The sequence below is a fragment of the Geospiza fortis genome, unplaced genomic scaffold, assembly GCF_000277835.1.
Source record: "Geospiza fortis unplaced genomic scaffold, GeoFor_1.0 scaffold41, whole genome shotgun sequence".
NCBI classification, from domain to species: domain Eukaryota; kingdom Metazoa; phylum Chordata; class Aves; order Passeriformes; family Thraupidae; genus Geospiza; species Geospiza fortis.
The window spans coordinates 15,727,389-15,741,956 of NW_005054299.1; the positions used below are offsets into that span (position 1 = coordinate 15,727,389).

At 38.3% G+C, this 14,568-nt stretch overlaps 1 protein-coding gene across 2 annotated transcripts in view; it reads left to right on the plus strand.

Annotated features, from left to right (window-relative positions):
- Positions 1-2,223: 2,223 nt before the first annotated feature.
- PRKD3 (protein kinase D3) overlaps positions 2,224-14,568 on the plus strand; it is a 40,818-nt gene continuing 28,473 nt past the window's right edge. Inside the window, exons 1-2 of one of the 2 annotated variants that reach the window (XM_031060754.1) lie at positions 2,224-3,215; positions 12,856-12,994. In XM_031060754.1, coding sequence (XP_030916614.1) covers positions 2,925-3,215; positions 12,856-12,994 — 430 coding nt within the window. In that variant the 5' untranslated portion in view covers positions 2,224-2,924. The remainder of the gene's footprint in view (positions 3,216-12,855; positions 12,995-14,568) is intronic. The other variant, XM_005416240.3, reaches the window with a different exon arrangement.

Consider the following 14,568-nt stretch of genomic DNA (forward strand, 5'->3'; position numbering starts at 1 on the left):
CGCGTCTCGCCTCGCCTCGGGGCGGAAGGGCGGGTGGAGGGCCAGGTGTTGGAGAAGCTGCCCGAAACACGCTTGGTTTGCGGGCAGCGGGAACGGGAGGGACAGCGCTTCTGGGCGAGCGCAGGCTCCGAGCTGGGCTGCGGGGGAAGGAGGCAGAGGGACTCCTTCATTGCCCCCTGTTCCTCTCTGCTTTGTGAGGTATAGGGTTTTCTTTGCATAAATAAAATGCAGTATTGTAAATTGCATGTCAGTTTCAGTATACGCATATTTGATTTGATGTTCGGAAGAACTTTATCCTCACTACAAAGTGAACAGTTTCTATGGCTTTCCTTTCATAGAAAGATCCATTCTTTCCTACCAAGCAACAAAAATAAACTTTTTCAAAGACTTGTATGCAAATACACATGGTATCAAAAGGCTTTGTCAATGCAAATGCATCGTGCCTTTGACAAACATAATTAACGTTCTAATTAGGCAGTTGTAGGTGAGCTTTCACAGGGTGCTTTCACTGTCTAAATTAAACTTGCCTAGCAGACTCATTAATTCTTTCACATCATAAGGCTTTTCTGTTCTCTATTATGTTGGTTAGGCATTGTTTTTTGTAATTCAAATCCGCCCCTAAGGCTTCGTATTTGCTGTCTCTGGTATCTGTGAGAGGTGAGGGAGAGGAAAGCAGTATGTAGAAAACAAGAACAAGTCATCTGCAAGCAAACTGGAAGGCACTGTGAAGCTGCTTTCTTGAGAAAGGTCTTTAAATGTTACTGTTGCTGTCCTTGCTCTCCCTATTTATTGCTTTCATCTGTATCGTGTTTAGCGTGTTCTTTAAGGCTGAAGTTTCTTTTCAGATGTCATTGCTACAGGTCCAACAAGTCTTCTGTATTTGAAGGCAAGAGTTTCTAGATAACTGTGCTGAAAATCCAAATGTATCAATTTGTTCTCTCTTACAGAGTCCCTGTTAGGAATTTTTGTCACAGTACTGAGAGCTTATTTTCCTTCCAGTACTGCAAATTGTGTATCTCTCTTTCCTTATCTACCTTTCACAATGCAATGACAGTGGGGTTTGACCTATTTGACTGGTAAATACCAGGAGTGCATGGTGTATTAACTGACTGTTTTAGCAAGTCTCAGCCTTATTTCTGGGAAGGACAGCTTCTACTGTGTGCAATAAGATGTGGCATTTCTCTTCTGAAACTTCATTGCAAGACATTGCGAGAATAATACACTTTCTGAGTTTGGTTTTTTTTTTTGTTTTGTTTTTTTACATGAGGGAAGGAAAATATATGTGAGCTTACTGATTTTGGTATCCTCTATGGATCAATGCTCCTTAAAAAGTGTTAGCAATATGTATCTATGTATTTGGACCACTTTTGCATCCATGGAAAACTTTTCCTGTGGCAGAAGTTGCATGGGGAATCTTGAAAATATTCTTTTCAAGCATTTCAGCTGCTCATGAAATGCTTGAAATATTGAATCAGGTAGCATAGCATCTTGTAACAAGTATCTCAAGCCCATGCTCATGAAATTATTTGTTTTCAAAGGTTGTAGCTGACTTGCTATTTTAATCAGACATGTGAGTATTATTAAATGATTTAATTTTTTTTCCAAAGGAACCAACCAATGCTCAATTGTAGGCTCTGCATCTTCCTATAGTTAGAGTTTGTGCAACTCATTCTTCAGTTTTCTTGAATAACAGTATTAAAATGATTCCCTGAGTACATGCTGCCACATACAGTTTGAGTTTTTATCTTGTATTTTTTTTTGACATTTCTATGCATTTAATGAATTTCCTTCCCAACCCACCAGCTTCCCAATATAGATGTACAGAGCAGAGCTGTGTTCTACTGCTCCCTTCCCCTACTTTTTTTGTTGTTTTCCTCTGAAGTGCTAAGGGCTTTGCTCTGCTAAGCTGTCGTTAATTAGAAATTGTAGTAATGTATTGGTCGGTGCTAGATCTGATTTTTCTTGTGTATCATACTGTGGGGAAGCACTAAAGTTTAATTTACAAGTACAAAGTGCTTCTAATGTAACACATTAAACAATAATAGTGTTATTAAACACTATTTATTATTAACTCCTTTGAGTAAAAGGAGTTGGTATCCTGCTGCATAAAAGTAGAGTGGTTGTGACATGGGTATGTGACTTCATGCATTTCATGTGTAATAACAACTTTATCTTTTCCCCTGCAGGCAGAGTACAATGTTTCGAAACGCTGGAGATTATCTGGGTGATGCTAGAGATTACATTTAATATGATTGTGTCTTCAGACATTCTGCTTCTCCATTTCATGAGCTAAAATATTTTATAAAAATGAAATTGGATATCTTCATTGATCTTCAAGTTCACCGTGTCCTGTGAATTCAGAGAAGACTTTCTGAAGGAGGAATAGATTCATCACATACGTGGACTTCTGTTTTTGCTCAAGGATACACTTTTTTTTTCATTGTGAAAGGCTATCTGCATGAAGATGAGTCTTCATTTGAGATATGATCTGTATAACTAGGTGAACAAGGATCCTTTTAATGAATTATCAACATCTATTTCAATCTGCTTCTCCAGCTTTTGTTTTTTAATAAAAAATGAAGGACAAGTATAAAACAGAAGAGCTGATGTGTTTCTGTGAGGCCTTTATGTAAGCCTCTGTGTCTGGATGTGGTGCTAAAGGACGAGCAATCTGCTTTTGATCAGCTGATTGTAACTGCAGAAAGAGAACCTTTAATTTAAAGTAACTTGCAGCTGTAATTATTTTCCTCTTTGGCTTGCACCGAATGAAAGGGAAATTTAAGTTTTACTGGTCAGGAGCATTTTACTGAACTAAGAAAGGGAAACTTACATTATCCTTGTTTTCATTTCAAACCAAGAACCGATAACATATTTCACTTAGAATTTGACTACTAGGGAGATCTCGGCAGAGTAAAGCGAGTCAGATGTCAGCAAACGACTCTTCTCCTCCATCCTTACAGAAGTTTTCCCCGCCAACGTGTCATGCTGCTGCACCACAGACCCCAACTTTGTCTTCAAGTCCCCAGTCGGGGCTCTCCAGTCGGCTCTCCAATGGCAGTTTCAGTACCCAGAGCCTCACCAACTCCCGAGGCTCTATGCATGGGATCTCCTTCCTTCTGCAGATTGGTCTCACTCGGGAGACTGTCACTATTGAAGCTCAGGACCTGTCCCTCTCTGCTGTTAAAGACCTCGTGTGCTCAATAGTTTACCAGAAGGTATGGTATAATACTACTGTGTTCTGCTGATGGCAACAGTTGTTTGCTAACAGGCTGTTTAGTAATAGCAGCTGAGATATGGCCGAGAGTTTGATATGGTGACAAAGATCTATGCTAGGTATTTGCAATTATGCAGAAAGAAATTTTGGTAGCTCTCAAGGGAGAAGCTTTTAATTCAAAAATAGTAAACTCTCCTCTTACTTTCTCACTTGTGAAATCTAGTAAAAGAACATGTAGTTCTAAATTTCCTGCAAGAACGACTTTTCACAATATGGGCGTTTTTGCCTTTCAACAATTGCCACTGATACCTTAGGTTTTTACTAGCTTATGCTACTGCTGTTGAAGAGTATTCTTGGATATGTATAGCCAGCTGCTGTGACAGGACCAGTTGTGGCCACAGACATGCATTGCTGGACCACAGACTTGATACTAGCTGTTCTTTTTGTTTCTAGTTAATAACTAAAGATCCCACCAAGCAGCTAATAATGTCCTAGTATTGTTTTTCTGTATACTGAATACATGTGTTACTCCTATATGTCAATATAGTTTCTGTTAGGAGAGGGTTGACCGAGAAATAAAAGAACCTTAGCAGACTTTTCCATTGTGTCTTGGCTACCCTGTTGCAAATGCTGTCTGTCTAGGAAGGAGGTAACACTGATCATGCTGGTTTTGCATCCAAATTTTATCTTTAGGTTAGGAAGGTTAGATCCTAGGAAGCAGCCTGAATAGAAGTTAACAGTATTTCATAAAGTAAGAAATAATTGGTATTTTCCATCAAGGTCAGGGAATTATCTCCATGTCTTTCTTTGTTGTGATATTTGTGATATTTATCATTGGTTCGTTTCATTGTATAATTATTTTTCACCTAATAACCTGAAAAAAACATAAAAAAACCCCCATATGTTATTTGTATGTGCTTGTGTATCTTTTTTCCCCACCTCATAACTTACTGAATATTTTTCATATAAGATATTTCATATATTTTGTATTTTTACAAACTAGTTGTCGAACAAGTCAATTTCATAATAACTTCCAAAATATAATTCAGTGTCTTAGTTCCTTTCTGAAGAGATGAGTTATTTGGGTCAACTTTTTTTTTTTCCTGTACCATACATGTTAGGTGTACCTTTATGCAACCATTTTAGGGGCTGCTTTTTTTCTTTCTATATCCTTCTCTTTACATCTGCATATTTCCTGTCTTTTATCTTAAAGAAAGATGAAAACAAGTACATTCACACTTATTTTTCCTTTTTCCTTTCTGTTTTTTCAGCAGGCTCAGCTAAAATTTTAACATGAGGTCTTCTTATAGCTCAAAGTTGATACATGCTAAACCTAATCTGCAAAACTGATGACGATTACGTGATCAGTTTTCCTTTTTGTCTGGCTGTAGTTTCTGCTCTCCTGCAGCTGACACTACCAAAAAGTGAGTGCTCAGTGAAAGCATGTTGCAGGCAGCAAACTGATCAGGAAACAACCTCATGTGTGGTGGATTCATCTTTCATAAGTAGTTTTGCAGCTAGTGCACGAGTGGCAGTATTCTCCCTGTACTCTATTTGACAGCAGTATGTCCTGCCTTGACTTTTATTCTCTTAGATCTGGTGACTGTTTAATGTTCTTGGATTAGTGGATGCCTAATGTGAAAATTGAAAACTGCATTCTTGTCGGTAATTGTGCGAATGGCTGCTGGTTTTTTTCCAGTTAAAAGCTTTGAAGCTGCTGGGTATGCTGTTGAGATTCACCAGTGTTAAAGCTTCCCTTTCCTCTGGTATTCCACAGCCTGCTTGAATTGTCTTGTCTTGACTGCAGGGTACTGTGTGGTTTGTTGTTTGTGATAGTTCTGTACTGAACAGTATCTACTTACTGTTGCATTTCTTTAATGAATAAGGAGAAATACCTTTTTTTTACTTGGAATAATAATTGATAGCTTTTTTTCTTATTTGAGTGTTATCTTTACTAGAGTTAAACAGATGTTTCCTTACTTAACAGTCACATTTCAGGTTTGAATTCCTCTACATAATCTGGAACAAAATAAAACTCTGAGGAGTCTTCCTTTGCTTACTTGGGAGCTTGAACCACCTGCCTTACTGTATTTGAGGCTACAATTACAGTATCAAAAATGTTGGTTGGGGCTCTGCTTTTCTGTCTGTCCTGCTTCAGACACTGGTGTTCAGTGTAGCTTGTTCAGGTTTTGCAGAAGGGTAATTAGAAGCAGCATCAGCAGAACTGAAACTAAAGAGATGTGTCTGCAAAGAGAGTGAGATGAGTAATGCAAATATTTGGTGTGTCTCTTAGCTCTCATACAGATGTTCTAAACATCAGGAGATGTTTTTTTCTTTTTAAGTGTCTTTCTTCAAATTTTTTCAAGTATAAAGTTAAGTTTGGGGGTTACTGTTTTAGGTTTGTTGTGTACTGGAATGGTTAATAGAAGTTCTCGGAAAATCCAAACTTTTGACTTTATAGGGATGCTTAAAAAATTCTTGCTTATGGTCTCTAGTACATTCATGGTCTTCTCTGTTCATTCCTTATCTAGGTTGCTCTGTATTAAAGTACCAGACATACAGTTGTCAGGGGCAGTCTGAAGAGGAACATAAGCTGGACACATACGGCTGCTGGAACAGAGGGACAGTGTTTAGAAGCAGAAAAACTTGTAGCAGGTAGACAGTGTGTGTCCTTGCACAATATTCAGATATTGCAGAGGCAAGTTCTTAATCCTGTTCTGTGTTTGAATGCTGTCTCTTCATTCCTCACGTGAAGTAGAACAAAGGAATTACTGACTTAAAACTAGAAACTTGCATGTGGTGATGTTCCACTGCCTGCAAACTGAGTTATGTTGGACAGCATGCTCTAAGTGCTGTATTCCAGTTTACCTAATTTTATTCTGGTTAGAGCTATAAATGAAAAACATTTGATTACTGTAGCTAAAAGTTTAACTTGAGCTATTACTTGTATAGTATTGGTACCTGCAAGATTTGTTGTAACTTCTTCAGTAAATTTGTGAGTCTTTACTTTCATGTTTCTGCAACTTCTCTATCTTTTTTGGTCCACAGACCTGTCCTTCATTGTTTTCACTTTTGGTCATACTCAGCATTCTCCTTCTCTGTATATATTCCCTCTGATGGCTTTGTTATATTTTGCTCTGAAACTGACCAACTGCTCCCGTACCTTAGAATGTTACCCTGAAATTCTCATGATCCTTTAACTGTTGCATTCTTTTTGATTGAGTACTGATACTTTACCTATGTAATCTGTTTCTTGTTCTTCCTGCCTACTTTTTCTAGAACAGTTTTTTTCATTGAACCCTCCCAAAGTCACCATTTAGCAAAATCAAAGGGATATTTCTTATGTCTTGCTGATTAGATTCTACTTCTGTATTTTCATTGCATTACAAGGATCATATTGCAATCCATCCATATTACAGATGGATTTCTACAGCTCTTGCAGTAACAACTTGAGCGTAATAAGTAACAGAACTGCAGCCAGTGTTCTGGGTTTATCTCCAGGTTAAGCTTGTGATAGTTCATGGTGTTTGTTTTCGAAAGGCTCTAAAATGAATGCAAATCATCTCTTCTGTTCAGATGTGCTCAAATCTGTTTTCCTTCTACTGCTCTGCCTTCTTGACTTGTCAGCTCTTTTCTTCATATGAGCTAAATAATGCAGAGAATTAGCAAGAGTTGAGGCATGAGAAGCAAACATGCTTGTGAGAAGGTGGGAGCTGGGGAGTTACTGGTGGTACAGAGGTGTTACATGGGGGGGCAGATTAGCATTTCCAGCGTGGTAATAAGTTTGTGTGCTGGAAAACCTAGCCAAGCAGTAGTCCAAGTATGTCTGTGATGAGGCATCTGGTGAGGGAAGGATCTCCTGCAACATGTTTGAAGCTAATCATCTGTGTGATAATATGATTTGGCGCATGATTCTAAAGAGTGGGAGTGAATAACTGGGTAGGGATGCAGGATAATAGAGTGGATGACTTCAGTGAACGGAGAGACTTTCCAATGGTGTTTTGGACCATTAGACTTTGGAATTAACTTTCAGTGGTTTGAAGCATTTGTTTTGAGTTATGATGGGTCATGAGATATTGGACCTTGAAACAATATCCGCCTACACTTTTCCCTAGTGAGAATTTTTGGCGACTAGTCCAGAACTTTGCAAAGTAACTCCTGGAACTTGAAGTAAAGAGATTTTTCAGTTACTGCCAAGATAGAAAGAAGCCTCAGTTGTATTTCGCTCAGAGTACTGACTGCTGTATGTTGGTTGAGTTCTTCTGGATAAAAAAGACAATGTAATGCACTCTCAACTAAAGCTAGCTGTAATACTTACAGTATGAGCTTGCTAGATAACACCAATGATTTTTCCTCAGTGTAACTGCAATATTGCACTATTAGTGTTATTTGTGCTAGTATCACCCAAGTATTAATAATTGCATATATTCTTGATATAAGTTGATGATATTGTTGTACCAGAAGTTAATTTTGGCACAGTCTAGTGCATGTGTAGACTTCCCACAAGTGATTTCCTGTCGCTAGATGCTCTTTTGGAACTGTTAAAACTGGGAACAGTCATGTTTTTGCTTTTAGGAAACTTAGTAATACTGGGATTAGCAGTTTATGTGTTCTGAGTAACTGTGCAGATACATTAGGCTTTTATGCAGGAAAGTAATGGCTGTATAATCCCATAAGATAAAACTGACTTAAAAAATTCTGCTTTGAGTTTTGTTTTCAAGTTTACATTATGAGCTCTTAACACTTCAAAGGAACTGGATAATGTTCTTCCTTAACAGCTTTGTGTAACTGAGCATAAGGAAAGCTATAAAAGCTGTACTTTGCTGCAGTACAAGAGAGAAGAATTTGGTAGTGTACAACTTGAATGTAGTTCAACTATTGAACATAGTTTAAGCTTTGCGTAAAAATTCTGTTAAAAGATCCCACTTGAAATGAAACCCCTGTTAATCGATGAGGTTATTCTTGGCCGGCAGTTTGCACAGAGCCTTCTGGCCAAGGTGCTAGCAAGGAATGCTGCATTCCCTTATGGACTGGGGAGCGGAAGAGGGAGCAGGGCGCTACATGCCTGGAAGGAGCCAAGCTGCATGGTCGGAGCTGATTGCTCCCTGCATCGAGGCTCAGCCAAGTGCCTTACACAGGGCTCTGCTGGGCCACCTGCAGCTCATCAGAGCCGGCCGTGGGGAGGGCAGCCAGCCAGCGCTTCCATGGCTTGGGTGCACGGGGCAGCAGTGGGGGCAGAGGAGAGGAATCTGAGCCAGAGTGTGTGGAAAGGAGTTGGGAGGCACGCATCTTCCCTGTAGGGTCTGTTCTTTTGTAACCGGGAATTTTTTCTTTTGGTGGAGGTGGGGGGGAAGTGTGCAAGGAAAGAGCAGGATTAGTTCATCGAACTTGAAACATTTTGTTAGGTATGATTGAATTTGGAGGCTGCTGCAGCTCTGTCCCTCTGTGCAGCTACAGACAACCAGACTGACCACGTATTCCTGATAGACACTAGCATTTGGATACAGGTGTGCAGCGCATACATGTATATGGACAGATCCAAACAGATCAACAGTGTTTGTGTCTGTGAGCACTCACATGAGCACAAACAGCACCAGCGGTCCCATGCTGTATCAGTCTCTGGTGGTTCAGGATGGAGGTCTGGTAGTGGGAAAAAAATGTACAGACACGTACCCCCTCACCCACTAGTAAAAAAATAGCAACAAAAAAAGTGGGTGTCTCCAGCAGCCAGCTTCAAGCACTCTCTGCTACTTCAGTAGCTGCTGGATCTTGGTCTTTTCAGTTGCTGACACCTGGATGTTCAAGCTCTTGATTTCACTTACTCTGATCTCTGCAGTCACTGAGATTGCAGGGTCCTCTTGCTCTGATTGCTGGCAGTCAGACCCCCCCCCATACACACACATGGTCTCAGAATGAGAGAAAATCATTCAAGAAAATAGCTAGAAATTGAACTTAATGAGAATAGAGGACGGGTGGTGCTGATGATGCACAGGGCATGATCAGACAATTGTTCTGACCAACCCCTGTTTACAGGTGACCAGCCTCTTTTATCTTCTTATCCCTCGATTTTTTTCCCACGTTTATTCCTCCCTGAATCACTTCTTTCCTTGCCTTTGTTGCCTTCCGTAAACATTCTGTAGGTATTGTACAATCCTAATTTCCCAGCATTTTATGATCTGTGCCATACCATTGGACTGCAACCACTCTCAGGCCAAAAGGTGTTCTGGTGTTGAGTTACCTGATCAGTGTATGTGTGGAAACTGGGTCTAAGGATATCCTGTGAAGGCCAGGGTATCTTTTCTCTGGAGTTCTTTATTTGGGTTCCTACCTGCCCTTCTTTCTCTGTGCTCCCCTGGCTTGTGGAAATGGGCATTTGGTGGCCTGATGGCTCCTGTGAAGGGCCTGTGAGGTCCTGGGCAGGGTGTTGGTGGGCTGCCCCCACCTGCATTTTTCCTCGGTGCTGCTTTGTGGATGTGCAGACAAGCACCTCACAAGCAGGACAGGTAAAGGAGCTGCTGCGAGGTTCCTCAGTTACTGCCTGCCCCTCTTAAGGATTCAGGAAAACCTCCTAGCAACTGAAGCTCTCCATACGAATGAACAGGCTGGGTCTCTTCTCATCCTTTTAGCTTTTGAAATTATTATTTCAGAAATGGAGATCAGGCATGCACAATGCCTAGAAAAATGTGTCCTGGTGTAGTCTCGTCACATGCTATAGAAACTGTATGCAGAGTCTGAGTTTAGTGAGAGAATTCTTGTATTCCATACTAGTATAGATTATTCCCTTGTTGGTTGTGAGCTTGTGATTCTGCATCATAGTCTAGAAGCCACTAATAAAGCTCAAGTTTGGAAGTGGAAGAAATACCTTTTAAGGAGATTAAACAGTAGAGTTACAAAACCAGACAATCTCCGACAGTCGCTATTATGTGTATGTATATTTGTTTTGGAAGAAAAGGGCAGTAAAGCATATCATGTCAATAAGAAAAGCATTCATGATACACAGTTTAAAAGGTCAATTTAATTAATGGAGAACCAAATGAGGGTGTTGATATCAACAGTTCTAACAATCTGTAATGGATGATTTTGCTTTTTTCCCTAATATTTCTACTCCATAGAAATTAGTTTTGCATTTGGAATTTGTTTGAAAAGCAAAATCTTAGTTATAGGTATTATAATGTTATTTACAAACTTTGGATTAATGTTGATGCTGCTTTCTAAGGGATGTAATGTCTCATTTTTAATGATTAAACTTGCTGTCACAAAGGGCACTTCAGTGTTCATCTGTAACTTTATTTTGCCAGCTAATGCTTTTTAGTAATAAAATTAGTGTAGTATGTTTAAAACATTTTAATAAATCCAAGATTTGTACATGAGAATGGGTAAATGGCACATAGGCAGAATATATTTTGTCATAGCAATTAAGATAAGTGCTGCTTGGCAGGTGATTATGTGACCTCTGGTTACTGAGGTGGGGGATTATGTGTAGGGATGTTCTGGCAGCTGCATGACAGGGTTATGGTCTTAAAGAGTGAAAAAAAAATAAAAGAGAAAGACATATCTTTATCAAAAGAAGGAGACTCAAACCTGTGAAATATCTTAGAGGCTTCCTTAAAATCTGTGGTTTGTAGGTTGTTCTGTGAACTTAATATGAAGAGAATAGTTCACATGATTCCCTGAGTCATGAGTTGTCCCTCCTGGCAGCTGAAATTAATATTGGTGTTATTAAAAAGTGTCATGTGTATCTGCAGGCAGATATATACTGTTGCAATGTTGATTTTATATCCCTTTTGTTAGAATTAAGTTCTTCAGCAGTATAATGCAATTAATAGAAGTTAACAGTGTATCAAGGAATAAACCTCACAGCACTTTTTTAAATAATGTTAATATATCTTTTCTGTCAATCAAAGCACAGTGGGATTTTGGGTTAGAGTTTAAAGTAAGTTTATGATGTGGCTTCAGTTATGAAGAAATGTCGGTTTCCTTGGAAGAATTACTAGTGGCTGTATCTTTGCGTGTTCAGAATATAAAGTCAAGTCCTGTGTGTACTTGCAGAGATACTGATATACATATTTAGGCAGCACAGCTAATTCTTGCTTTATATTTTCTTTCTTATTACAAATGATCTTTGGGCAATTGGAAAAATGTAATTTTTGGAATATTCTTGGGTATTTGCTATTTTATGTAGGAAACCTGAGAGTGAGTTGAGAGACAGAGGAAGCAGCTGGCTGCTTTGGCATCGGCCCAGTAAATCAGTTTCTTCTTGCTGTGGACTGAATACCTCTGTGTCAGTAAAAATTTGTTGGCTCTGTCTTTTGATTTTGCAAGGGTTAAATGGTACTAATTCTGCCTCTCTTTGTGACTGTCCAAGGTAGATAGCATGCTTTCTGGAGCATGGACTTCTTCAGTATTATGTGCCATGTAATTATGTAGTGCATACACACCAAAAAAGAGAAGACCAACTTGGTATTTCAGATAAAATTGCTGCTGTAAAGAGGACATTATTTTTTCTCTGAATGAGAAGAAAGTGTGAAAACAATGGGCACAATAGATATGATACCTTCATCATGTATTTGATTTGGTAGAACAAATCTTAGTTAATTACAATTAATATACCACAAGCTTCATGCAGTTTAGATACTATTGACTGTGTGACATGTAAAGTACTAACTTGTTACCTCATTAATTAAAAGTTTCTTCTGAGCTTTTCCATATTTTTCCCACACTTTTCCTGTTTTGATCTGCGTGTGTGTTCCCACCTCAAGTTTGAATTCTGGTTTAAACCAAAGGGTCAAAGGAGCAGCTTGAATGCTGCTCATTCCTCTCCAGGGTCTGTTCCTGCTCTTTTCCCCCATGAAATGTTTACTTTTAATCTTTTCATTTTAACAAGTTTTCATTTTAAGAAGTTTTACTCATGCTTGACAGTGTTTTGAAGAGTAAGGAAAACAAAAAATGAGAAAGCTTTCAATGAGTAGGGAAAATACAGAATGAGAAAGCTTTTTTCAGTGATGGATCATGGAAAAGTGGCATGTTATTTAGTATATCTGTTTCCTGTATGGATTTTTTTTTCTGTCCTTGTGGGGATTTGAGTTTTTCTTTTCACAGAATCACAGAAAATGGGTAATGTTGGAAGGAATCACTGGAGGTCATAGAGTCCAACTTGCCTGTTGAAGCAGCATCCTCTGGAGCATATTACTCAGGATTTCTCGTATCTGTAGATCTAAACTGTTGTAGAACAATGGTATGGAGCTTCTTAAGTGGCTTGCTCCTCAAGAAAAGTGTAGCAGGTGCTGCTGGAGTGTCTCAAGCTAAATACCTGCCTGACCAGAATACCTGTGAAATAAGGATTATAGGTGGTGGTATCCAATCCAAGTTAAAGGCCTGGATTGGCTTTTATGTACCAGACTGATTATGCAGGTCTGAGAGATTAAAAACCCAAAGATACAAAAACTTTAACTCTTTTTTTTTTTCAGGTTACAAAAAATTTGAAATTTTCAGAAAATGCTTTGTTTCCTCAAAAATAATCAGATTTATTTTGTTGTCACGAAACATTTGCAACTGTTGAGTTCTGTAGCTGTAATTAAAAACAATGATGTATAGGATTATCAGAGAGCATGTGTTCATTTAGAGTTTGATTTCTGTTGCAGTTCCCAGAGTGTGGTTTCTTTGGCATGTATGACAAAATTCTCCTGTTCCGCCATGACCTGAACTCAGATAATATTTTGCAACGAATTACATCAGCAGAAGAGATACATGAGGGAGATCTTGTTGAGGTTGTACTCTCTGGTAGGTATTATTGTAACAGTGGAACAACTCTTTGTTCAGTAGATTAAAAGAAATTAGGACGTCATGGAGCATTATTTTCATGTCTGCCTTGAGCTTTTTCACTTTGGGCAATACACTTTGGGGTAGAGGTTTCTAAGAAAGTCCAAGTGTCACTGATGCTTCAGCACTCAGTTTTGTTATTTTTTCATTGTTCTGTTTTAATCTTCAGGTTTATTATTAAAAATAAATCTGAATTATACAAATGAGAATTTATAAGTATAATAATACCAGTTTTTAATTTTTATAATTGTTTAAGGTGAAATGCAGGTAGGATTCAGAATTTGTTCTTCCAACTGGTGTGGGTTTTCTTTTGCTTATATCTGTCTTTTTGTTCTGTAGTTTTTGCTATTGATGGCTTATGCTGTCATAAGACTTCATATAAATGTTGTTGCTGAATCATTCCTATAAAAACAGACTCTTATGGGTTATTGTAGTTCTTAAAAATGGTTTCTTTGAACAATATAGTCCTTAGAGTGGTGGTTATTAACCAATAACGAGGACAAAATAACCCCAGCCCTGGTTGTCATTGTATGTGTTTGATCAATACTTCATCAAATTCAATCAAAAGTCAGCTGCAGTTAAACTACAAATAAAAGCTGGACTAGTGTTGAGCAGTTTTTCAAGTCTTTGGGGATAAAGTGACAAACGGAGACTATATATTAGAAGGAGAGACCTCTTGACTGTCATGAGCTTAGATTTGTAAGCTTGGTCAATAACGTATGAATTTGATAGCTGTAAGGCTGAGTCCTTGGCTACATTTCAGGGCATGTCTAAAATGTTCAGGAATTGATCATCCTATTTTGAGCTTTTCATTGCTTCTGGTGAATAGCATGTTTGGAAAAGTTGTTGTATGACTCATGGCAATCTCTGACAGTTTCCTTACAGACAGACAGACCACCTGAAACTGAGGCATTTTGAAGACATGTAAATCACTTTCAGTAGGATTTTAAAAATAAGAATCTGAATAGGGAGTATTAGTATGTATCTGATCAAAAAACAATAACCATCAGGGCAAGGCATTCTTGATGTAAAATACCTTTTTTTTTCTTTCCCTCAAAGAAACAGGACAAAAAAAAAAAATTATGCTTATTTAAGGAAAATAATATTTCAGTGTTCTGTGGAAACTTTATCCACAGTTCTGTTTTGATACACTGAGTTTAATCTAATAAGCTTTTACTGCAAAAGTCCTTTAGAAGATAAAAATCTATTTTTTAGAACTGTCTTTTTTTGAAAATTTTGTAGGTTACAGAACAGCTTGAAAATTAAGTTGCTCCTTCAAACATTTACTGTTGCTTTTAACAAAGCGTGTTGTACCTGCCTTCAACTTAGTGAGGTTTTCAACAGAGTGATTCGTACTGTTGATAAGTTGGGACCATTAGCCTACAGAGTTCCGTGGATATTTTTCCTCAATAAAAATGTTTATTGAGAACTATGTAGTCTCCTAAATGCATATTTAAATGACATACAGTAAAATGCTGATTTCTAAATATCTTGTAAGCTTTCTTTAAATTAGCCATTTTTAAAACATGTTCTTT